This window comes from Mesoplodon mirus (assembly GCF_964341445.2).
Source record: "Mesoplodon mirus genome assembly, chromosome: 10".
Classification (NCBI taxonomy): Eukaryota; Metazoa; Chordata; class Mammalia; order Artiodactyla; family Ziphiidae; genus Mesoplodon; species Mesoplodon mirus.
In genome coordinates, this window is record NC_138986.1 from 2,815,301 (window position 1) to 2,841,814 (window position 26,514).

The 26,514-nt window shown below is 52.5% G+C and overlaps 1 protein-coding gene across 1 annotated transcript in view; it reads left to right on the forward strand.

The window, feature by feature from the left end:
• Positions 1-26,514, forward strand: part of RPS6KA2 (ribosomal protein S6 kinase A2) — a 160,867-nt gene that overhangs the window by 118,575 nt on the left and 15,778 nt on the right. The window contains exons 11-14 of the mRNA XM_082634373.1: positions 2,637-2,701; positions 10,419-10,521; positions 16,974-17,104; positions 18,113-18,238. Coding sequence (XP_082490499.1) covers positions 2,637-2,701; positions 10,419-10,521; positions 16,974-17,104; positions 18,113-18,238 — 425 coding nt within the window. The remainder of the gene's footprint in view (positions 1-2,636; positions 2,702-10,418; positions 10,522-16,973; positions 17,105-18,112; positions 18,239-26,514) is intronic.

Consider the following 26,514-nt stretch of genomic DNA (forward strand, 5'->3'; position numbering starts at 1 on the left):
TGCCAGGTTGTCCATGTGCTTCCGGCCCACCAGCTGTAAACCCAGGGTTCCCAGGACCCCCTCCTCAGCTGTGATAATTCACTAGAACAGATCACAGAACTCAGGAAAGCGCTTTAGTGAGTTACTGTTACCGATGTATTACAAAGGATGCTCTAAAAGATCAGATGAGCAGCCAGATGAAGAGGTGCATAGGGCGAGGTCCGAAAGGGTCCCCAGCCCAGCCGCTTCTGTCCCTTTGGGGTTTGGGGGGAGCCACCCTCCTGGTTGTTCACCAGCCCAGAAACTCCCCTAACCCTGGTGTTCAGGTTTTCTTGGAGGTTCCATTATGTAGGTGTGATTGATTCAGTCACTGGCCGTTGGCGACTGGACTCAGTCGCAGCCCTTCTCCGCTCCCTGGGGTTGGGGCGTGTGGGCGAGTTCGTCAGAGGTGGATGAAAGTTCCAAGCCTCATCACAGGGTTGGCTCCGTCTGTAGGGTCTTTCCACAGGTCACCTCATTAAGACAAATTCAGGTGTGGTTGAGAGGGGCTTATCATGAGTAACAAGAGATGCCTCTTTCACGCCTGGAGCCCTTCCAGGAGCCAGTGACCAAAGCCAGACATCAAAACAGGAGATGCTTCCTTCATTCTTCTGACTCAGGAAATTACGAGCGTCTTCGGAGCTCTGGCCAGGAGCCCGAGACAAAGACCAAAATATATACTTCTTATTATATCCTAATGTCTCAGGAGAAAGGCCAAATTGGTTACACACGTCGGGGTGGGGTTCTGGGGCGCGGAGCGGAATCTGTCTTCCGGTTCTGCTCCTAAACTCCGGTTTGGTCCTGGGCATGTTACCCAGCCTCCTTCAGGCTGGTTCCTTATCTAGAGAGTAGGGATGGTGTCCAAGGCACTGGGTGTTGGTGGCATTTAGCAGGAGAATGCCTGTGATGTGTCTGCCTCGCGGCACTGCCCCATGTCCCTAGAGGGGGAAATTCTGGGTCTGACAGCTTCCTCTGTTCCTTGTTCGTCCATTTGCATACCAAAGGGATAATCCCCAGATCACTGGAGTCCAGCGTGGTGACAAGGCCAGGGGCTCTTTCCCAGGGTGCTGGCCCGGCCAGGCTTCCCCAAGGAGTGGGAGCTAGCCGGGCCCTCGTCCACCTAGAGGCGACCCCGGTGCCACGGGCAGCTTCGCGCCTCCTTTTCTGCGCATGTCGCGGCTTCGACCAGGGAACAGGGCCGGAGGTGACAACAGGAGGCGATGAGCCCACAGCGGGCTGTGTCTCCCGGGACCCCCGGCGTCCTGGGGGAGGGTCCCCCCGCTTCTCAGGCCGGACGGCGAGGCCGGGCCAGGGGCTCCGCGGTGACCTCCGCACCTTCCTGCTTCCGGCCTCCCAGCCGCCTGCCTCCCTCCCGGGGATGAGGGGGGCGGCTCAGCCTAGCGGGGCAGACGCGGGCCGAGCCTCTGAACGGGGCGGGGCTGGGCCCCAGCGCTCGGGGTGCAGAACCGGGAAGCCTGTGTGGGCCTCACGCAGGACCTGGTCGATTGAGACGCAGGAGCCGTTTCCCCAGGCAAAGGCGGAGCAGGAGTCGCCCGGCCCGAGGCCGCCTGCCACCACTTCCCGCATCCGCGCTGCTTCCCGGCCCCTCCCTGACTCACCTTCCCATCCTGGAGAAAACGCAGACCTCGTGGGGCCTTAGGGCTTGGCTGTTTGATTTTTGTTTTGGTTTTTTTTTTTTTTTAATTAATAGACTTATTTTTAGAGCCATTTTAAGTTTGCAGAAAAAATGGAAGAGAAGGTACAGCGAGTCCCCACATGCTTCGTCACCCCCTGCACGCAGTGTCCCCTGGTGTCAGCTCTTGCTGATTTGATGCGCTTGTTAGAAGTGATGACGCAGTATCGGCACATCATTCCTACCGGAAACCCGCGGTTCACACCAGGGTTCACTCTGGGAGGGGTAGCTGCGGGCTTCAGCAAGTGCATGACGACGTGTGTCTCCCATTAGGCGTCCGAAGTCCTGTTCACGCCCTCACCCATCCCTCTCTCGGGGCTCAGGATTTCACGTAAGCAACAAGGCAGGGAGAGGCCAGGCAGAAGTAGCCAGCAAAGCAGTACTGTTTGTACACAGTGTCCAGGTGACAAGAAACCTGTCTCGCGCAGGCCCAGGTGGACACAGGCCACCTCCGTCTCTCTCCAGGTTCCCGTCCTGCTAGAAACGGCCTCTCCAGGCCCTGGCTTCCTTCCGCTTCCCCGTAAGCCCCAGAGCAGCCTTATAGGGCTCTGCGCTGTAGCCTCCACCCTGCCCTCGCCCGCGTTTTCTCATCCTCTGGAAGGCCCGGCCTGATGCGGGCGCTAATGGAGACTGGGATGGGCCTCCACTTCCTCGCCCAGATGCCCGGGCATCCCCACACCTGCAGCAGGAGGTTCTAGCCTGCCCGCCCCCGTCTCTACCACCTCACCTGGTCACAGCTCTGCAGGGCTGAGTGGTGGCCTCTGCGGGCTGTGAGGGGGCAACTGGCAGGAGAGGTCACAGCTGGGGGCTCCTTCCCCCTGGAGGGCGTCAGGACCCCAGCCCCCTCCCTGCTGCGTCAGAAACTCTGCAGAACTGCAGTCACGGGTCTGCTCTGATGCTCATCTCTGCTCTGTGGTCACCGCAGGTGCTGGCCTGGACGGCGTGGAGGAGATCAAGCGCCACCCTTTCTTTGTCACCATCGACTGGAACGTAAGTTGCAGGCCAGCGTCCCGACTGCACAGAAAGCACAGGGAGGTGGGGCAGGGGAGTCGGCAGCTGCTGGGTACAAACCCGAGGTCAGTATAGACCCGTCACCTGGAGGAGCGCATTCCCTCGGGGGGCTCCGAACGCGCAGGCATTTCCCCGGCGCAGACCAGGCGCCGCCACCCCTTCCTTCCCTGCGGCTCCAGGACTGGAACCCCTTCCACACTTTCCCTGTCAGAGATCGGCCGTCCTCAGTGGCCCTGCAGCCGGGCCACCTCCCCGAGGGCAGAGCAGAGGCCACCCTGGGCCCAGCAGAAGGCTGAAGGGGCCCCTCGGCCGCTCCCGGGCTGCACAGGCTTTCAGTTTGGGGCCTCTGGGCGCGCAGATTCGGTACTGCTTCCTGGCTCTAAACAGCATCCCGCCTGCACTCAGCAGTCCTATAGAAGTTGCTGCAGAAAAACATTATCCAGACTGGAAAAGACAAAGCCGTTCGGGACGATTGTTAAAGACATAAAGAAGACTTCGCTCAGGGGGCTGTCAAGATGGCCTGGGGACCACTGCAGGGGGGTAGGGGGTCCAGCCGTCGGGAGAGAGATGGGGCTCAACTCCGAATACAACAAGGAAGGAGAGTCATGTCAGGGGCCAGAAAGGGACTAAGAGGAAGCGCCAGGGTAAGGGGCCTCCGGCTAAACCCACCGACCAGGATTCTTGCTGAGCCGGGTCAGGTGTCCAGACAAATCCAGCAGTCAGGCCTGCTGGGAAGAGCTCAGGGGCCCGAGCAGATCGGGTCAGAGTCAGGGGACATCACCGGCTCCGTGCTGCCGGATGGATGTGGACTGCGGCCCCCACCCAGGGAGGACCCCAGGTCCAGTGCTCCCAGCCGCCTGACTGGACGCGGCGTGGAACTGGACACCAGCTCAGAAGTTCCCGACTCTCACTTCCCCGGCGCCCGGCTGCTGGCTCTGCAGGGGAGGGTCAGGGCAGGCGGCTCCCGAGGCACCAGCCGACCACCGGGCCAGGCTCCCCGTCTGGAGCTGGCAGGCCTCCTCTGGGAGAGGTCCTTGGTCCTTTCCCATTGGGTAAGCACAGCTCTTAGCTTTGGGGTTTTCTTTTCCTGAGCTAGGATTTAACCAGAATGTTTACAAAGTGAAAGTCTCTCTATGCTGCGGAGGGCAGTGCCCGTGTCTGCCTGCCCCCCTCCCCGCAGAGTGTGGGGTGTCCGCGAGCCTCGGGAAGGGGTGGCACCTCGGCTCCGGTGGGTGGGCAGGCCCCCGCCCCAGGTCTCACCTCTGGGGACATTTTCGCACAAACGGCACGTAAAACCCGCTGCTCGCTGAGCTTCCCAGCCTCAGCCCGACAGCCTCTCCTCCGCTCTCCACCTCGGCCCAGGAAGCACTCCGACTGGCAGTGGCGGCAGTTCGCTAACCTAGTTTTAGATGCCGGTGATAGGATACGTGCACACGATTAGACTCGGTTTCAGAGGTAAGAGTAGAGAGAAACCTGGTGACTCTTCGGTGATGTGAGGTGCCTGGGAAACAGGGACAGCATCGCTGGGGCAGGGGCTGCAGTGGGAAGGGACCAGCACAGGAGGGGGAGGAAGGAGGTCCCGGCGGCCACACCACTCAACACTAGAGCCTGGCTGGGAGGGGGCTGTGGGCAGGTGCTGGGGAGATGCTCACCCCAGGACGGCGCCAAAGAAGGGGCTTGTCACGGGGGATCCAAGTCAGCTTCGTGAAGTGCGTGGGATCTTCACAGCGCAGTGGCCCTGGAACACTGCACGCTGGGTTCCCATGCGTTCCAGAAAGCCCAGGTCTGCGTGAGCTCTGAGCAAAAAAGCTGAGGCCATTTAGAGCAGCCCTGGTGCACGGCTGGGCCTGGCTCTGTGGTCGGCACAAAGTCCCTGGCTTCCTGTACCAAGAAGGTGTCACTTCTGCGTCATGTCAAAGCAATCGGGCTGGAGTTAGGTTGGGAAGTTTCTTTCGTTGATTTTAGCGTTTCATTTCATTTCATTTTGGTTTGGTTTGGTTTTTGAGGGAGACCCTTCTGATGCCCTCAGACAGCCTTACCTACTGTCATTTCCATGTTGACCCGAGGATGACCAGGCAGGGCCAGAGGCGTGGAAGGATCTCATTGCATCCCTTGCTCTGGATGAAGCAGCCAGAGACGGGGGCGACTGTGAGAGACCACTTTTGTGCACATTGATGTATTTAATGACTACTTGGGGCTCACCCGTGTCAAGGTGAGCAGGTGTCCGGGACATAACGATGGAAAGGCACAGCTGTCCTCAAGCTGCTTCCAGTCCGGGGATGCAGGCGTGCCGTCACCCAGCCATGGAAGAGGCGTGAGGTGGGGCTGCCCCATCTGGGAGGGGGTGACGCCGCAGAGGTTTGAGGAGGATTGACAAGGGGGGAGCGGGGGAGGGGGGAGGGAGTCCTCCCAGCAAAGACCTCCTAGGACCACAGCCTCAGTCCAGCCTCTCGGGCCCTTCCCGGGACGATGAGCTGTCGTCCTCTCCAGCCCCGGCACGAGCTGGTCAGCCCCGTAGGGACCGCTGGGTCCTGGCCAGTGACCGGCCCCGGCTTTAGAAAGACGTGCACGGGATAGATTTGTCCAGATGTGCTCGTTCTGCTTTCGGCAGCTTAGATAACTGGAAACCACAGGGGAGGGAGACGCATTTGCAAAAACCGTTAGTACCAACAGGCCTTCCCACTGCCAGGCAGCTGCTCAGAATGACAGTGACAGGGCATCTCGTTGACTATTCAACTCTACCCCAGAGCCGGCCTCAGGATCCAGCTTGGAACATATAAGGATATGATTTCACCTCTGCTTCGTTCTGTGACCCAGAACTGCCAGCAGAAGTTTTTGGTTTTTTTAAGTAAATACCTGTCATCCGGCGCTTCTCCCTGGGGACTTGGGGCTTCCTGCCGGGGCACAGTGAGTCCGTGCACACTGCGCAGGGGGGCGCTGCCCCGTTTGTCCTGCTCTGCCGTCACCTGTCCTCAGGGCCTAGCAATTAGCGCCTGCCCAGGAGGCATCCGCCCTGAAAGCTTGCTCCCTGCGATAGGAGAAGTGAAAAATTCCAGGTTAATTATAGACTGAAAGCCTCCGCAGCCAGTGATGGGAGAGTCGGGCACAGAAGCTGCGTTTACTTTTCCTCTGTGGCTGGAGCAGTGCTGAGAACACGAAAATGAACACTTCGTCAAAGTTAATCACCTCGGGCCCCGTGAGCCGGGCTCCCCTCGCAGTGGGAATAATGCTTCCACAGCCGAGGCCCTCCCTGTAACTATGACGACTCATCCTTCCAGTCACTTTTATTGATGCTGGGAGTACGCTTGTGCTGTTCTTTTTACTTTCTGAAACCCTTCCAAGCACATCACTGGTTGGCGGGTGTGAGATGGGGGGGATTCCCCGGGGGGAACTGAACCCAAGGCAGTGAGAGGCATGTGCACCGTCCCTGGGCAACCTGGCGGCGTGTGCAGAGCCCCCAGGTCGCTGGCCGTGTGGGCCGGCAGGAGGAGAGTGGGGCTCTGGGCTGCAGAGGGGGGACCCTTCGGTGTGGGTCCCGGGAGCTACCGGCTGCTGCTTAGCATCTCACCGTGCGTGGGCCCCTTCCACGGCCACTGGAAGATTGCTGTCGACCTACTTCCATGTTAAGTACACCAGGAGAACTCACCCTTCCAAGGAGCCAACAAGTGTCTTTGTTCAAAGACTTCATCGCCCTTTGGCTCAGGGGTTTTGTAAATCCAGATACTGGCGTTGGAGCCGCTCTCGGTGGGGTCGCCAGTGGAAACAGAGCTATGCACCTCGTGGACCTCGTGGACCTCGGGGACCAGTGCTGCGTCACTGAACTTCTCCCTGTGCCTCCTCCTGCCCTGCCATCGCTCTGCATCTGGATCTGCATCATTTCTGCGTTGCTATTTCAAGAATCATCTCTAACGGTGCCCTTTGCCTAATTGGAGCGTGTTGATTTTGAAATGCCCGGAGCCAAAAGTGCCGGCAGAAAACAGGCGTTAGGTCTGTGGCCCCGAACTAGCGTCAGTCTTCTCTTCACCATCCAGTTGCTATTTTTATTTTGCTCCCTCTGTCCTTCCCTAGTCACCTGAAGGTCTTTTAGGTATACGTAGAATTCGGACGCACCTGCAAAGAGCATCCCAGCCTGTCCATATGCGACGTGAAATCCGTTCCAGCGCTGCTACGACTTGCAACTTGAGATCATCATCCTGAGGTCCTGGGACAAATGCCATGATTTAAAGTGACGCCTGGTGAATTTGCTCATGAGATCCCACTTTCTTTCCATCAGTGTGGGGTACATTGTTCCAGAGGCTCAGAAAGGGGAATCTAGGTCAGAACTATGCCGCATCTCATCAAGCTCAAAGTCCACAAAATGCATCTGCCTGTTCATTCTCCATTTGACCCTGTGCACAGCGGCGGACATTACAGAATGGGAAGCAAGGTCACCTTTTCCCTAAATCCTCAAACCCACGCCTAGGTTTGGACACCTGGAAAGAAAGAAAAAACATGTATAAGAACAACACATATTAGCACTTTCCAAAATGTTTATCCAGTAACAGGAAGACATTGACAGGCCTTTAAGACTGCAGCAAACATAAGGGTGTATCCAAAGGGCAGGGTGACCAAACACCCCAGGTGGCCTACACAGCTCTTTTCTGCCCACTTGAAACCAGGATGAAACCGCAGCAACTGCCAGAGACGGAGAGGGTGGTGGTCTGGGGGCCGGTGGGCAGATTATGCTCACAGGCTCTGTCTCTGCAGGGACCAGTGTCGGGGTGAAGAGGGGTCTTCGAGAGGACTTCCTGCTGCCCTCCTGCAAGCCTTGGGAAGCTTTCTTCCACGCTGTCCCTCGGGTCAGTCAGGCTCTCCGTAGCTGATGCACAGGCTTACAGAGGTGGTTTGGAAAATGCAAGGAAACACAGACATGTGCTTGAACACGTTGCCATGTGAAGCCAGAGGTTGTACACGCTGCACACCAGGTTCTGGGACTGGCTTGGTGGGCATCTGGAATTGGGATTCTGCACAGGGCGTGAGCCGAGCACCGTCCTGGGCGGGGAACCCCGGGTACCACATCCTCTCTTGCTTCCCGAGTCATCACTAGATACTTCAGTTAAAAGGGTGCCATGCTCTCCACCCAAACCAAGTCCACAGCAGCTCACGGCCAGGGGACAGTCTGATTCCGATGAACTCTTCTCTTTATGGCTGAGGACTTGGAAGTCAGGGGCTGTGTCTTCTCCCAAGGGGTCAGCCTCCCAGCCAGGACCAGTGAGCTGCAGTCAACGGAGGCAAGTAGAAGAATCGGCCTGGGAGTTGGGGTGAGGAGAGGAACTGAAATGTATGAGCTTCAGCCTTCAGATGCAAAATGTCTCTCATTTGCATGAAATGACAGCCAGTTCTGTGTGTGTGTGTGTGTATTGAGATACAGTTGACATATAACATTATGTTAGGTTCACGGTTTGCAAGGCAGAAATAGAGACACAGATGTAGAGAACAAACATATGGACATCAAGGGGGGAAAGCGGGTGGTGGGATGAATTGGGAGATTGGGATTGACATATATATATACACTAACAGGTATAAAATAGATAACTAATAAGAACCTGCTGTATAAATAAATTAATTACTTAAATTTTTAAAAAAGAGACAGCATGGGCTGTAAAAAACAAAAAACAACCCCCCCCAAAAAAACTTGGTCATTTGTAAGCTAAACAACAAATAAACTGTTTGAAAAAGAAAAATAAAAAGTAAAAAAATAAACTAAAATTAAAAAACCATTCTGTTAGGTTCAGGTGTACAACATAATGATTTGATCTTTGCATTGTGAAGTGGTCACCACAAGTCTAGTTAAAACCTATCACCACACAGTTATAAGAAGTTTTTTTCCTGTGATGAGAGCTTGCAGCCCAGTCTTACGAACTGTAGCCACCAGGCTGTCCCGTACATCCCCAGGACTTATTTATTTTATAACCGAAAATTTGCACCTTTCGATCCTCTTCATTTCATTGGGTCCATTTCAGCCGCTCCAACCCCCTCCCCAAACTCTCCCAAGCCCCACCCCACCTCTGGCAGCCACACGTGTGCTTTTATAATGGAAATCTCTCCTGTAAACAAATTCCCGCTCATCATAGAAGCAGGAGTCCTGCTGCGGTGGAGATTCCTCTCCTCCCCCTTCTCCGGGAAGTAGCAGGAGGACTCCTGAAGGCAGAGGGAGAGGCTGTGATTTTTACTGGATCAGGACAAATATTTATTTAATAACCCAGCTCAAATATCGCTGGTGGGAGGGGGAGAGTCGAGCCCCGCAGGCCAGGCTGGGCAGCATTTTAATCGGGGTGCCGAGCTCGCCCCTGCTTATTAGATTTCCCCTGACAAGTGCATGCGTCAGGGAAGTGCATTCCCACCGTACTGGTGTGTCCGCGTGGAAGGCATCCTCTTTCTATCTGGAAAGGGCTTATAGAGGAACTCAATTCGGAATGAAATCTCTTCACCCAGGGCAGGAAATGACCGAATAATGCTCCACTGAATTAACTCGTTTTTTCCTCCTCCGATGGCTCCCAAGTGCACTGCCCCCCCAGCTCCACACGTGCACCTGCAGCCGCAGCTGCTCTGAGCCCCGGGAGGGAGCCCAGCGGCCACCGGTCAGTGCAGCTGTTTGACGGCGGCGCCTTCTGGAAGGGTGTGCTCTGGGCGGGGTCTCCCCTGGGATGGGAAGAGTCTGGAGACCCAGGCCCTCCTCCCGTCTGCCCATTCGTCGCCCTTGACCCTGGAGGGGGTCTTACCTAATCTTAGCCTATTTCCTCGTCTGGAAATTCGGGTGACAAAATCTGCATTACATTGAAAGATTGAGAGTGGATCTCCACAAGTCACTGGCTCCATTTCCAGACTCCCCTGAACTGGGGGGTCCTGAGTCCAGACCTGGTGAAACAGGAGCTCTGAAAAGTGCCTGAGCCTGGTGTTTCCAGCCGGGAAACAGTCCTGATCAGTCCTGCATCAGGACCCCTTCCAGCAGAAGGGGTCCTTGCTGGGCCTGAGAGGCTTGGAACAATGTGCGTGAGGGTGTGGCCTCTGCTTCCCACCAAGGCAGTGCCACACGTGGCCACTTCTCTGGCTGATGCTCCGTCAGGCCGTTAAAGTGTGCAAAAATGTGTAACTAAACCCAGAAGCCCGACGCAGCCCCTCGACTTGAGCAGAGGGGTCTGGACACCCAAATTTGGTGGCAGCCAGAGTAGGTGCCCCAGGGAGGTGCACAGACATTGGGTTGTGGGTGAGGAAGGACCTGGATGGGGACTGTGTCCCCGCAGAGCAGGGTCCCAGGTGCTGGCTCCGAGGTCTTCTGGGCGGGGAGCACTTGCCAAGGAGCAGGGCTCTTCCTGCTGTTACCTGAGGGTGGGGCAGGGTGTAGCTGTCCTGTCAGATTTTACTTGAAGAAGAAGATTCTACTGCCCAAAAGAGGTTGAAAACCATTGCCCTAAAATCAAGAATACTTAGATATTCCCAAACCCTTTTCCCTCGAACTATGGCTTTTATGTCTCTTTATAAGCTATGTAACTATATTCTATGTCGTATACAATAGATACCATATTTTATGTGTGTTACGAAACGTGTCAGAGCTCTGGGAGGGGCTGCCGTGTGCTGGCACCTGATTGGCGGGTGGCACAGATGGGTTTCCCGCCCGCATTCTGGCCCTCAGCGCCCTGTCTTGCTGTCCACGCAGAAGCTGTACAGGAAGGAGATCAAGCCGCCCTTCAAGCCGGCGGTGGGCAGGCCAGAGGACACCTTCCACTTCGACCCCGAGTTCACAGCGAGGACGCCCACAGGTGTGTGCGGGAAGGGAGAGGGGGGCGGGCCTGTGTGTCTTTCCCATGGCGGGTCCTCCAACCTGGCCAGGTAGGGACAGGCATCCAGGAGCCAGAGAGCGCCATGTTCAAGGGCACTTCCATGGGATATAGTCCTCAGTTCTGTTTGATGCTCTTGTTCCTCTGCTCGTAGTAAAGGCTTACGTGATCGAACCACTTATCAGTTAGCCCCCAGGTAACACCCAGCTGGGAAATCTTGGCCTAAGTTGTCAGTCCGGTGACCACCTGTCAGAGGGACACACCCGGGCAAGCTCGAGAAAAGAACCTCAAGACAATGAAAACCTCTTGTTTAATTAGGGAGGTTTTATGGGAAGAGGGAGCCTGTCGGTTAAGTCTGTTAATGTGTGGACTATTGTTCTTATTCATACAAAAAAAAACCTGTTTGAGAAGTTGCATCAGCTACTGTATCTCGGCACAGCAGATGGACTTGTGTATTTAGCCTCTATGATGTGTCTTAAATTACTCCTAAGGTCTACCAAATTCAATCAGAACTGGTCAGCTCCCTTTAAAATTTGTCATTTTGTGATATGGATAAATTAATATTAACCTTGTTTAGATATGGTAATTGTCCTAGTCTACCCAGGCGGCCATAACAAAATACCACAGACTGGACGGCTTCAACTAGAGAAATTTATCTTGGTTCCCCGTGAGAGCTCTCTTCTGGGCTTGTAGACGGCCTCCTTCTCTCTGTGTCTTCGCGTGGCCTTACTTTGTGCTCGAGGCGAAGGAGAGAGAAGCCCCTGGTGTTCCTTCTTCTTCTTATAAAGACGTCCGTCTTGCTGAATCAGAGTCCCACCCCCATCACCTCATTTAGCCTTAGCTGCCCTCCGCAAGACTCCTTCTCCAAAGGCAGCCACATTGGGCTTCAACGTGTGAATTTTGTGGGGCACAGTTCAGTTCATCCCAGTGAAAATGTGGTGATTTTGTCTAAAACACAAATTAACATGCCCCTTCTGGAGATATGGGTGGGAAAAGTTCAGCCAGTTGGTAGCTCTTGGGGCTGTGTGATGTGCCCATGGGGGGTTCCCATGCTTTTCTCACTGTTATTGCATCTAAAATTTTCTGTGATTAAAAAAGGATCATGAAACAAATAGATGGTCAGATACAAAATATCAAGTAGGTAAAGTTGCAACAGAGAATCCACTGGGCTCCCTCTGGTTTAAGCTGTTGGTGAGAGCCTGTGTCCCGCACGCCGGGGGCGGGCACATTAGGGGTGTGAGCTCTGTGCAAACACAGAGGGTTGGGGACATCCCTGGGGCCGCTGGTGGTCCCAGGCCAGCTCCTGACCCAGGCAGCAGGGGCTCCAGGGCCGAGAAAGAAGCAAATTCTGGGGGCCCTCAATGAGGGAGTCGGGACGCAGACGCTCACTGATTCCTTTCGGGTCCTCCTGCAGCCCCCAGATAAAGCTAAGGCTGTCCTCAGGGACAGAGCTAGAGTGATGCCTGCTGGCACAGTCTGGGGTGATCGCTGCTGCGAGACGTACCGTGGCTGCCGAGGAGGTGGACGAGATCTACGTCTGTCCTCTCTAGTAGAGACGGTCCAATGTTTCTCCAGTTCTCAGCGGCCTCAGAAAGTTCTTGGGTGTTGGGGTCAGTCCTTCCTGTTGACAGAATTGACCCACTTCACAGAATCAGATTACTTTTTAGCTTCAGAGTTTGGAAAGGCGGGGCAGGATTGGGGATTCCATCCCAGGTGTGCCCGCAGCTCACCTGAGCAGGTCGCTTTCTTTCTCCTCCTGTGGTTTACGTGAATGTAAAGGAACACAGAAACGATTAACCCTGACAAAGGACACTGCCTGTGATGACCACCACCCACACGACCTCCCCTCGGTCCTTAATGAAATGTGCACTGTGTCACCGAGGGTTTCCGTCATTCGGAACTCTGTGCTTAAAATACTGAAATAAAGACCATGTTTGTGCTGCCTGGCAAGAAAATGCTCATACAGTCAGCTCGAAATTAGTCACCTTTACATGCTTTTTGTGTTATCCGCGAAGAATTTAAACTCCGACCTAGTCGGCCTGTGTGATTAGCAGGCTTTTTTTTTAGCACCTCATAAGCCTTTTGTGCACAGAGAATTCAAATGTATTTTATTATTAGCCGAAGGAAAACGTAATTAGACACAATGCATTTTAATGACGTCCAGAAATCGCTTTTTTATTCCTTGCTATTTGGATTTCTCCAATCAATTGTACTTAAAGTCAACTTATTGCAGGACACAGTTTGCCTTTGAGGAGGTAGTAATTGAAGTGCCGAGACACAGAAAAATCATTCTTTCTATATTTATAAGAGAGTAGAATTTTCTAAGCACATGAGCTGAGCGCACGGCTCTTAAAGGGCAGCAGAGGTGACGTGATTCTGAAGCAGCGGATAATCCACATCCTGCGTTAGACTTGGATGCTGCACTGTCAGAATTTTTTGTAGTGGCCTTAAAGTCTTTCTTTTTTAACTTAAACCGATGCTAAAGCTGGTGGATATTCCCTGAAGACACACCAGCTGCCCATCAGAGCCTGCTGACCGATGGGAGATGCCACTCTAAGATTTAAAAACCCAGAAATGTATTGCACAAGTCAGAAATCTCTCCTAGGATCAGCAAAGGTTGACTGTACTCAGCTTTAAACTTCCTTTCATCCAACTCACATCTTTGCTCTTCTTTTAGTACTGAGCTAAGAATCGGCGCTCCCTAGCCAGTTATAAAGTGTGTTAAATGTCGTTGATACCACCTACCATGTGGTCACCCTGTAGCTACACGGACCCAGTGTTGGCTGTGACAACCTCTCGTGAAGTACGTGTGAACCTCAGCTGATCTCTTGGTCTGAGCAGGGAGAGGCAGCCCGGGCACAGAAGGCATGGCCCTGGACTTCACGCCTCCCTGGTGGTTGAAAGTCCTTTTGCTTATTTGATCTACAGACTTTCCATTCACTAGGGAAGGTGTATCAGTTCAAGTTCACCGGACGGTACCTCGCCACCACGCGCACACTCCCAGGTGCTGTAACTGAGCCTCCATCCGCTCGGCCCTCAACCTGTGCACAGCTCACACTAGTTCCTGGGACGGGCTCCAGTTCTTCCATCTAAAACCTGCGCCTCGGGGCTTGACGGTGGCTGAATCGATGCTATACCCCTGTGCTTGGTGCAGACCTAGGGTAGGACACGGTAGCCTGGGGGATTTTTAAGAGCAGGCAGACCTCAAAGCCAGGGTTCTCTGCAGGGCAAAGCAAGGCAAAGCGCAAAGCCAGCCCGGGAGCAAAGGCCAGCATCTTCAGAGCACACTTGCTGCCTCTGCTGTCTTGTGGTGCATAATTTCCAAATTCTAAAAATGACTCAGCCCAGCCTTGTGCTTTTTAATTAAGCTTCTCTAGCCTAGCAGCTTATTTCCAAACACAGTCAGCTCTGATCTCATTAACTCCGGGGTGACTCTGGAGCTCTTTGCGAGGCAACAGGTACGGGGCTGAGGCCCAAGTCCTCTCCCTCGTGGTCCAGGATGCTGAAGGTGCGGTGGGCCAGGCACGTGAAGCCCCCTGTCACCCGACAAGGTCTCCCTGGAAGAGCCGTGTGGGCCACCGGGTCGGCCGCTTATCTGCAGGGAGAGATCCCACATCACGCAGCTCGTGGTGTAGCTCCCGGGTGTGGAAGGAGTGCCCCAGTCACCTTTCCCTCAAAGTAAAATGCTCAGGAATAAAACCCACATTCTCTGCAGCAGCTCACCCCTGCAAGCCCCCAGCCACCTGCTCCACCATGAAAGCTTTAGTGTATTGTTTCCACATCAAAGGAAAGTACCAAGACCAAGTAAAAAGGTAAAAAGTAGAAAAGCAAACATCCACTCCTATGGCATTACCAGTCCCGCTCGCCAGAGTTTTCTATATAATATGGATTTAAATCTTACATATGTACGTTGTAAGAAAAATTTAAATCCACATTATATACTTTATGTATTATTATAGATTTATATATATATATATAATGCCTAAGTGATAGCATTTACGTTATCATATTGTTATATATTGCTTATGAGTTTATTGTAATGTGTTTTAGTACATATATAGCTGATTTCACTTTGTTATACAGCAGAAACTAACACCATTGTAAAGCAATTATACTCCAATAAAGATGTTAAAAAAAAGTTAAAAAAAAATTTTTTTTTAATTTCCTACAGTGTGTACGTTCTACAGCTTGTTTTCTCTTTTTTGAGTTGACAGACCATTGTGTCAGTTCACACAGCCGTGTCTCATCCCGGGTATCGTACTCTTACTAGTGTTACCTGCGTGCATGAACATTGTTGGTCTTGTGCATGGTTTCCTCAGTGGTAAATATTTAGGTTGTCTCCAGTTTTTGTTTGTTGTTTGTTTTGCTATTACAAATATTGCTAAGACAAACATTTTCTTTTTTTCTCTTTTTTTAGTGTTTTTAAAGATCACATTTTGTTTGATTTTCAATTTTATTGACGTATAGTTGATTTACAATGTTGTGTTAATTTCTGCTGTACAGCAAAGTTACTCAGCTATACATATATATATGTTCTTTTTCATGTTCTTTTCCATTATGGTTTATCACAGGATATTGAATATAGTTCCCTGTGCTCTACAGTAGGACCTTGTTGTTTATCCATTCTACGTATTACAGTTTGCATCTGCTAACCCCAAACTCCCAGTAATTCTGTTCCCCACCCCCCTTCCCCTTGGCAACTGTAAGTCTGTTCTCTATGTCTGTGAGTCTGTTTCTGTTGTGTAGATAGGTTCATTTGTGTCGTATTTTAGATTCTACATATAGGTGATATCATATGGTATTTGTCTTTCTCTTTCTGACTTACTTCGCTTAGTATAATAATCTCTAGGTCCACCATGTAGCTGCAAATGGCACTATTTTATTCTTTTTAAAGGCTGAGTAATATGCCATTGTATCATATATATCTACACCAAGACAAACGTTTTCTACATTTATTTCTAAGCACTTTTGAAAGTAATTCTGTCGGATAAATTCATAAAAGTCGAGTTGCTCTTCAAAAGACAGGTGTATCTTATACTTTGGTAGATAACTCCACTTCTACCTTGCAAAGATTATGCCAGCTTAGGCTCCCACCTACCACCGCAATGTCCAGCCCCAGCCAAACCTACATGCAGCTGGTTACTTTACATTTTGCTAATTTGTTAGGCAAAGTGTTACCCCGGTTAAATGTGTACGTGCCCCCATTAGAGGGACTGAGCACCTTCTCAGGTAGGAGAGCAGTCGGTGTCTGAGTCCTGCCCCATTTTTCTTCTGGGCATGTTCCTTTTTCTCATTGATCTCTGGGAGCTCTTTGCAAAGTAGAGAGTTTGGTCCCTTGTCTGTTGTATATGATGCAAATATTTTCTCTCCACCAATCTTTTATCCTTTTGTTTTCCTTAATGATACACTTGAACTGGGACCCGTCTCAGCAGTCAAGCCTTCACACAAATCGACAGAGCTTAGAGGGATCACGATTGAAGGGCCCCCTGAGGGTCCCTGGGAACAGAGTACCCTGCGTGCTGCCCTCGGGCTCCTCAGGCCTGGGGCAGGGGGGGCAGGGGGGCAGAAGAGTCACCAATGCCCGGGCCTGCGTCCCTGTGCCCGCTTCCTCCTGACCTGAGAAGCTCAGAGGGTGGCCTCCTCTGCCCTGGCCCAGGAGTGACAGCTCACCCCGAGGTTGCTGGTGGCTCTGGGCTCGGTCTGGAGTGCGCAGGGCAGAGGGTTGCCACTGAGAATGAATATCTAGTAAGTGATGATCAACGATTACCCTCAGGTTTTTGTTCTGGGTATTTTTGCCGTGTATCAAACCACTGGCACCACCCAGAATAAAGTGTGGTTTCATATGGTTCAGCCTGTCTAATCTCTGTTTTACTTCATTCTCCAACACACACACTCACCACACACACACACCTCACACCTGACACACACACACCACACGTGCGCGCACACCTGACACACACGTGCACAACCTGACACATATGTCTCACACCTGACACATACACACATCTGACACACACACCTCACACCTGACATACACACATCTGACACACACACACCTGACACACACATCTGACACACACACACCTCACACCTGACACATACATCTGACACACACCTCACACCTGACACACAGCAAACACATGCGCACACACCTGACACACACCGAACAACACACGTGCACAACCTGACACACCTCACACCTGACACATACACATGCACACATCACACAGATGCACATGTGTGCACACACACCTGGCACACACATCTCACCTCACACATGCACACATGTCACATAGATGCACACACACCTGGCACACACACATCTCACACATGCACACACACCACACACATGCACACACGCACGCACACCTCACACACCCAGAGGGACACCTCACCATGCGTGGCCGCTGACTCTCTGGCTGTTTCCCCTGCAGACTCACCTGGCGTCCCCCCCAGCGCCAACGCTCCCCATCTGTTTAGAGGATTCAGCTTCGTGGCCTCCAGCCTGGCCCAGGAGCCCTCGCAGCAAGATCCGCACGAAGCCACAGTTCACCCCATCGTGCAGGTAATCAGCCCCCATGGTGCAGGGCATCCTGCAGAGCCCGGCTCCGCTCGCCCCCGGCAGGTTGGGGCAAGGAGGTGGCCTCGCCGAGGTGACCGTGGACTGAGAGCTGTCTCAGCCGAGTTGGGGTGCACTTCCTTCATGAACTCCTCCCCCCGCCTCCCTGGGGTCATTGAGACGGTGATCTGAGCTGTGCTTCACGTTGGTCCTCAAGACAGAAAGAGTCCTGAGAAGGATGTCATCGTGGTGTGGCTGTGGCTGGAGCCCCAGCAGGGCTCATGCTTGGGGATCTCTGCTGTGCAGAGCCGAGCCAGCACCACAGAGAGTGGCTGGGTTTGTAGGCACCAATCCCCATCAAGGAATGTAGTCTTCGGGGGGTCAGTGAAGGTGCTGTTTTTATAAGGAGTTTTCCACCGTATAAATATGAGCAGAGGTAGAGAATCTCAGAGGGAATCATGACAACATTTCCTTTAAGAACCAAGTCAGGGTACAGTGGATGGCATTGGCCTTCCATGTTTCTCTCCCCAGGGGCCTCCAGGGAGACACAGCGTGTCTAAAGTGGACACTTGCTGTGGCAGTGTCCACTGCAATGGGTGACTCTCTCTGCGCCCTTAGTCAGTAGGGTGAGGATGGCGAGGGGGGGTCAGGGGGTCAGATTCCCAATCAGACGTCGGCATCCGGACACCGCTCTGGACACCAGCGTCAGAGCTGCACCCGGTCTCAGGGACATCTGACCTCTCACCTCTCTCGGACCTTTGGGGGGAAGCAGGCAGGTCGGCCGACACAGGGTGCTGGGTGTCTGAGAACAGGGTCCTGACCCGACAGATGGGGAAGCTGAGTTGAGATCTGGAACCACTGCCAGCTAGCTCCGTGACTGTGGTCCGAGGACGCCACCATCTCCTGGCCTCCGTGTCCCCACGTGCAAGGGCTGAAGCCTCCTTTGCACCACATTGGGTGCCCTTGCACGAGAGGCCCCTGATCGTGCTCTCTGCCCGCCCGCTCTCTCTGCAGCAGTTACACGGAAACAACACCCGCTTCACCGATGGCTATGAGGTCAAAGAGGACATCGGGGTGGGCGCCTACTCCGTGTGCAAGCGCTGTGTGCACATGGCCACAGACGCCGAGTACGCCGTGAAGGTAAGAGCGGGGCACGCGGCGGCCGCATCTGCAGCTGCCCGGGCCCCAGGCCCCGGCGGGCACGCCCAGCCTCGCAGACACTCTCCCTCGGCCTCTTCTAAGCTCTGATGCGGGGCTGTTCCGTTGGCTTTGATATTAGGTCACCCGTTAAAAAACTATTTTGCAAATCCTGAATATGTTCTGCTCCAGCCGACGTGTAGGTACCGACCACCTTTAGTAACTTTCTACATAGAACACGCTGGAACAAAAGCTCTGGGCACTCAGCATTTTGGAAAATATAGGGTTGGGGGCCAGGCAGAACATTTGGGGAAGGAGGGGAAGGAGGAGGGAGGGGGAGGAAAGGAGAAGGAAAGGAAGCTCCAGTCACCGAAACTGAAATCAAAGAAATAAATAGAATCAAATGTTTTGTAGTATTTGCAAAACCTTAAGGACAGAGCTGGTAGTTTTACCCTGAATCATCAAGAACAGAAAACAGTAACAGGGAACTTCTCTGGTGGTCCAGTGGGTAAGACTCTGAGCTCCCAGTGCAGGGGGCGGGGTTTGATCCCTGGTCAGGGAACTAGATCCCACATGCATGCCGCAACGAGGAAGCCCGCATGCCACAACTAAAAGATCCCGCGTGCCGCAACTAAGACCCAGTGCAGCCTAAATAAATAAATGAATACATAAGAAAATAATAACTACTACAGCCCAGTTTGGCACTCTCTCCACCCTGCCTTTGGCTTCTGTAATCGTTGCTAAATTAAAGATTTGATCTGGAAATCCAAGATACCAGTTTCTTGCGTTTCCTGGTGCGTAAAATGTGGATGAAAGCTGAAGCGTTCTGCTAAAGTCATAATCTAATTTTTGTAAAAAGCATGAATTGTACATTCTCCCTCCAAGGGAGTGAGAGCTGGTCTGTCCACCACTCACCCACTCAGCTGACCTGCAGGCGCTTGAGGACCCAGGTCCGGCCGGTGGTGTCATGGTGACCAGACCATCCTGGCTTATCCCAAACTCACATGGAGCACGTGACACTCCCCTGCTCTTCAAAGAACTTTTGGGGACAGATGGAGCCTGTCCAGCAGGCAGCCGTGTAAGGGGAGTCATTCCGTCCGTTGTGATTTTCCTAAGCTCTGAGAAGATTGTTCAAAACGGTGACGATGAAGCAATGGTCTCGTTCCACCTCACCCACGGCTCATGGCCGCTCTGTGGAAGCAGGTACACCCTCGTATCTGCTGGGATGTCTGCCCAGTGCTTCTGGCCCTGAGGAAATGCGCTGCCCTGTCAAAAAAGTCACCAGCCCCAAAAAACGCAGGCCCGTTGGTTTAGTTTTGGGTTGGGAATTTGCGGCTTTGGGGCAAGGTTATCTTGAATTCCTCAAACAAAAAAGAACGTTTACGTTGGAGGAAGGCTCAGTGTGTGGGTCCTTTGGGTCCATGGTTATCAGCCTGCCCAGTGTCTCGAACACACTGAGGAGTGGGTGACGGAAGGAAACGTTGCACGATTTAAAATTCCTGGGAGAGGGGCCTTGAGGCTGCACTGGAGCCACTGGCGTGTGGGTCTGAAGTATTTCGGGATTTGGATCGTTGAGGAATTTTATTTTTCCCTATCCTTGGGAGAGTTTGTAGGGGAGCTCGGATGATGCCATTCCCGTATCCAGACGAGCCAGTGGTGGAGAGGAGACCCTAGTCCTGCTTCAGACGAGAGAATTTCATTTTTACTTTAAATATATTTCACATACTTCATAAGCGTGCATAGGTATCTTAAAATTCTTTCTGCATGTGTCATTTCTCGCAGAATTTCTTCAGACAGTTTATCAGGTGACCAGCAGCAGTCCTAGAAACAATTGCGGCTTCCACTGAGCGCAAAGAAGCCCATCTAGTGTTTGGCAAGCTCGCTGACCCTGATGCCTTTCTAGAAAACAGCCTGATGCTGGGAGGTGTCTGAAAATAAATCCCCAGACAAAGGCAATAGTGTCTTATGTTTCCATATCCAGCTTTCACAAAAAGACACCATCTGAATCAGCTTTGTCAACAAGTGGCTTATAACTCAATCCCCAAAGCTCAGACCCCACGATGGGAATTTCTGGGGAATTTCAGCCCCGGCCTCTCTGGCAGCAAAGCCAGGAGCTGTGGTTGCAACTGATGGAGAAAGAAAGAGGCAGGCGTCCTGTTTGTGTTTTACAAAAGCTTGAAGTTCCCCGGGTGAACGGGGCAGGTGGACGTTACAGGGATTTCCCTCATCCTCTCCGAGACTCTGGTGGGTCATAATTCATTGTCTGGAAGATGCTTGAATTACCCGAGCACAGGAAGAAGCAGCGACTTTCCAGTGAGATGAGTGCCCCAGGACCCAGGGCTGTTGCGGGGCACATTTTAAGCTGCTCGCTGCAGGTCGGTTCCTCCATCCGAGGGCAGATTTCCTTCAAAGATGGAAGAGCTGGCAGGAGTGCCGTGGCAAAGAGTGTTTAGAAGGAGCCCGTTTGCTACCCAAACTGCTGTAACCCACCTAGGGTCACTATTCTGTTCCCTTTCCAGCGTTTTCTGGGTAGAACGTAGCTGAAATGTGTTTGGGCTTTTTTCTACTCTGTATCTTGACGGGCAGCAGTACCCCGCTTACTGATGGAGGAACTGAGAAAATGCACGGCTCAGCGTGTTCTCGAATATAGCACGGAGCCAAGGGTGCCGTTCAGTGCCTTGGCTGAGAGTGGATCTGCAAAAGCCCCGTTGAGATTCAGCCACTAGAGTTTAGCATCACCTCTCTGGGCCACCACAGTCTGCAAACCCAGCTCTGCAAATTCTTGGATGGAAAACGGTGTCCGTTTCATTTTGAGAGACATTCCCGTTGGTGCCTCCATCCAGCTACGGGGAGGGTTCAGGAACTTCCCCACTGAGTACAGAGCAACAGGAATAGAGCAGGTCCCCAGGGGACTGTAGCTCTGTGGCCCGAGTACACGGGCTTTGCCTGAGGCCGTCGTATCGGGGTGATTTTGCCCCCCACCCCGGGGACGCTGACAGTGTCTGGATACCTTCTGATCGTCACACCTGGGGCGGAGTCGCTCCTGGTATGTGGTGTACAGAGGCCGGGGTGCTGCCCTTCCTCCTGCACAGGACGCCCGCCCACACACCCCAGAGACTCACCCAGCCAACGTGTCTGGGTGCCGAGGTTGGGAACCCCAGCCGAAAGCATAGAGTTAAAGGGGTATCTTCTGTAGATAAGTTCCAGCCGCTGGTATCCGGAGATGAAGCAGGGTTTCCCTCTCTGTTGAGCCTCTGCTCACTGTTCTGGCAGCAGGAAGGTAATGGACCAAGAGCACAGCGGCTCCCACCCTCTGTGCAGGGGCAGGAATCCAAGTGCGGTCCTTCTGAGGGGACGGCAGTGCCAGCCCTTAACGGGCAGCCTCCAAACTCAAGAGTATGGGATACAGCGGGTCTCACATTCTTGGAAATACCATTGTGTTTTGCTTTAAGTGTATGTCTGTCTTATAAGTACCTAATTTTGCACAATAATTATTCTGTCATCATATTAACTGCATTTAAGTTAAACTTAACCGATATACTTAAACCAACCTACCCCAGTATATTCCCAGGCAACAGGATTGCTGGTTTTGCATTTGCTCTCAGCTGCATGTTTATGCGCAGGTCCTAAATTAGTGAGACCAATTCTAGCTACCACTTAACAAAACCTTTAGGGCAGTGCCTACATGGAATAGCGACTCAGTAGTGTGGGTTCACTCAGAGTCTGGGTCCCTAGGCTTGGTCCCTCCCTTCTGCTGTGGCAAAACACCGTCAGGCTGCCCGGGATCCTCCACCGGGAGAATCTGGCCTCAGAGGACAGGATGCTGATGCCCTCCTCCACCTGCTGGAGGTGTCCTCCCAGTTCACCTGCCTTGGGCTAGGATGGCTGAATGAGATAAACCGTGACATTCTCTCAGACACATCCCAGTGAACAGATGTGCCCTACTTTCTAAGATCTCGGAACTATTTCCATGGGACAAAATAGCTCAGGAGTCTGATGTGAAGCTCAAGTCCACCTTTGTCTTCATAGCCAGCCCCAGAGGCTAGTGGTAGGAGGTGAAAGTGTATAGGACTTTGAAATAAGCATGACATAATGCTGCATAGATGCCAAGGCATTAATGCACCTGTCATTTAAAATAAGACTGAAATGGAATCAACGATGAACTGCAGAAAGTAACTGTGATAGAGTAGATTCAAAGGGGAGAGGTGTACTTGGAAGGAGAAGATAATATTCTTATTTCATGAAAGGTTGTCTACTCACTTTACAAAAATTGCCCAAGGTTTCATTTTTATTTTGGTTTTAGGTCTTTGTGGCTTGACACGATCGGGTGTGTATTCTGGACACTGCCATTTGCACAAACCCCCCTCTGCAGTGGTTTCCGTCTCACTCAGATGGAGCCCAGATCCTTGCAGTGGCCAGCAGGGCCTCACAGCCCCGTTCCTGGAGCTCCTCAGGCCCCTCCTCTGTCCCCAGCCCTCTCCCACAAGGGCGACACACCCTTCTCTGAGCCCAGAAGTTTCCTCCCCAGCCTGGGTGCTGATCTCTGACCCCGATGTGGTCCTCCCCATCGTCCTCGCCTTCAGTACCTTCCTTAGGGCTTTTGTAACCCCTGACATGCTTCGCAGCTCATTTCCTGTCTCCACACCCCCGTTACGGTGCTTGGTGGTGTCGAGAACCAATGTTATTTAAGAGAGAAAAATATCGGGAGTTCCCTGGTGGTCTAGTGGTTAGGACTCCGCGCTTTCACTGCCGGGACCTGGGTTCAGTGCCTGCTTGAGGAACTAAGATCCCACAAGCTGAGCGGTGCAGCCAAAAAAAAAAAAAGGAGAGAGAGAGAGAAAAAAATACAACTCAGGAGCTTTTCTTCAAATTCAAAATCACCTCATCCCTTTCTTTGCCTTTTTTATTGTCCAAGTGGGCAGTACGGCTGCTCCAAAGAACATTTCTTGTCTCTAGAATGCATTTCATTCTGCAGGGACTCCCCTGTTCAGTAACCAGTTCCTTTCATTCGTTTTGACAAATTTTTTATTAACGCTTTTTCCAAGGCAGACGCAGTGCTAGGTTCCAGGCAAAAACAAACCTGTTCTCAGGGAACTCACAATCCAGCCATGTAGGGATTTTACTGATCACAGAACCAGAAGCCATAGCAAAAAGGAGAATGTCACTGAAGAATCAGAAACTAAGGGAGATTTTCTGTCGCTGTAGCCTTTCCTGTTGGCCTGTTTTATCTTCCAACATACAGACACACGCTCCTCTTCGTTCAAAGCTCCACTTGCACGTTTTCCCCCTACTTTGTCTGAGACGCTCACTCAGGGATGGATGGATATCACCAGCCATGGCCACGTTTTCCTGGAGGGAAGCACAGCTGCGTGTCCTTTCAGGAGCAGATTTTTGTGTTATTAAAGTAGCAATAGAAGCAGGTAAAAATAAAGCGAGATCCTTGAAATTGTACAAGAGTCTGTGTCATGCAGTCCTTAATTCTAGTGAAGTGTGGCTGACACACTCAAGGCTGAAGCTGGGCTGGCTCTCTCCAGAAGGAGCCCCAATTTGTATTCACAGCAGACCGTTGACAATTACATCGCGTTTCTGGGCTCATTTTCCTACTGTGTATGTAATTTGTCAACCAGAAAAAGCAATGGAATTGACAGATGCCTGACGTGAATAGAGCTTATTTTTAGAGGGAAAACTGATTGGCATGGAAATTTTAATTTTTTCCAGCAGGAAAACTTGGAGTCCTTTCTCTGTGTCATTTGTTTAAAGCAATTGAACAGGAGAGGGTATCTGTGGAATTTTACAAGGGGTTCCGTGCTCTACTACTCTCGTGTCAAATGTATCGATCCTCTCGACACGTCAGCAGAAAGGCCCGCCTCCGGAGGGTGTTGGGCCGGCCTGTGAGCTCAGGCCACCTCTTGTCCACCTTGAAGCCCCACGCCATTCAGTGTCCAGGAGGGGAGCCTGTGCTGGAGAGAGCTGGGGAAGAGGAAGATGGGGAAACGCAGAGACCAAAAGGGAGAGAGGAGACTGTGTGGATGGTAGTGAAGCCTGGACCAATCCTGCCCCCGCCTTCAGCCACCAGGAATAAGGATGTACCAACACCCACCTGCACGCTTCACCTGCTGAGGAGCATCACGTTGTCTGCCATCCTTTGTTGGGGCCAGACTTGCTTCACGGACTATGGAAATACACAGCTTGTCCAACAGCAGTCCCGTGAGAGTCTGGTTTGCCAGCCCCGTTGGGTGCTGACCTGTGGGTGGCTCCCTGCTGCAGGTGAGGGCAGGTCCACCGTTCCTCCCTGCTTATGGTCCGTCAGCATCATTTGAGCATCGGCATGGAGAGAGGAGGCCTTGCGGGTGAACATGTTTGCTGAGAATGCCTCCCTCGGTGTTTCTGTATAAACAAGATGATAAAACAATACTGTTCTCAAAATAAGGGACTTAATTAACCAGGGTTCGCTTGAACTAGAAGCCAGTCCCACAATAGCAATCCCAAGAAGTGGACCCCACGGAGAAGAAATGCCTTCCTGGATGCATCGGAACAATGTGCTCAAACCACCCACCCCCAGGCTCTGCTGTACCCCACAGACCTGGGCTTTGTGCTCAGGGACCAGTCATCACACCTCACTGCTCTGTGTCTCTTCCTGACCTTTCTCCCAAAAAAATCCCAGAAAAAGATTTGTGGATAAAAGCTGCCAGCCTTTGCTGACAACGATCAGGGTCAGAACGCTGGGTCTGAACAGAACTTGCTTCTGTGGGTCGGTCCCACGTTGCCCAGACTAGGAAAGGTAGCGGCCGGCTGGGCAGGTGCAGGAGCCCGTGCTCGGCACCACTCCACTGGGGCCTCCCTTCCAGGCAGGCACCCACCCTCTCCTCCGTGCCCGCTAGGGACCCCATCACCCCACCCTGCCTGCCCTCTGGCTTCCAGTCGGTTCTGCCGGGGCAGACGCCACAGGAGGGAGGAGGGTAGAGCCCCCTGTTCATGCAGCCGCCCCTCTGGTCCCATACCTGCTCCCTCCTCCCCCTGCTCTGGGCCATCGGCATAGAGAAAAGCCTTCCTCTTTCTTGTTTATCTTGCATCCTATTCTATTGTGATTTATGCTAAAAACACATCTCCTTTATCATGAAATTTTATTTGAAAAAAAAATGAATCTACCACTAACTTTTTTAAAAAACCACTAGTGATTTTAACCTTCTCAAATTGCAAAGGGATAGCAGCCCAGGGATTCAATGGCGCGGCAGGCAGCTGGGGCAGAGACGGTCCTAGAACCCTGTTGGTCAACATGTGATCCGGGCAGTGTAAGGATTTTCCCCGCAGCCGCCTACGCATCCACATGTTAAGGCATCCCCTCCACCACCCACTGAATGAGCCTTTAAAAAACTCTCCTCTAGAAGGATGCATGTGTGTTGGCTTCTACCAATAACAGAAGTAATCCTGGTGTCCTAGATAGAACTTTAGTAACAAAAGGAGAAAAGCTGTGTCAAGAAAGGAAGCTGAGACTTCCCTGGTGGTGCAGTGGGTAAGAATCCACCTGCCAATGCAGGGGGCACGGGTTCGAGCCCTGGTCTGGGAAGAGCCCACATGCCGCGGAGCAACTAAGCCCGTGCGCCACAGCTACTGAGCCTGCGCTCTAGAGCCCGCGAGACGCAACTACTGAGCTCACGAGCAACAACTACTGAGCCCACGTGCCACAACTACTGAAGCCCACGTGCCTAGAGCCCGTGTTCCGCAACAAGAGAAGCCACTGCCATGAGAAGCCCGCGCACCACAATGAAGAGTAGCCCCCACTCACCGCATCTAGAGAAAGCCCGCGCACAGCAATGAAGACCCAACGCAGCCAAAAAATAAACAAAAAGTAAATAAATTTATTTAAAAAAAAAAAAAAGGAAGCTTGGGTTTTTCCTTGTTGAACAACGTGTGTCGTGGGGCTCACGGTCCCGGGCGCCGATGTCGTCAGAGCCTGGCAGTGGGTTTAAAACTGAGAGAAGCGCGGGCACCACGACCGTCTTGCACTGCAGTGAAGGGGCCTCAGGGCATTGGGCGGGCAGAGCTCCAACACTGGGTCCTGTGCCACCCGAGCATTTAGTTCATCTAAAGAAGAAAGTGAGTTTCATGCAAGCCTCCACTCAGAGCCTGGGACGTGGTAGAGAGTGAAAGTGAACTTCCCTCGTACTCCAGCAGTGAAATGACTGCACGTCCTCCACGTGGCGAATGTTTTGAACTTGAGTGAAACTAACGCACAAAAACGATCCTCCTCTTCTGAGTGTCGTTTCCCACACACGTGC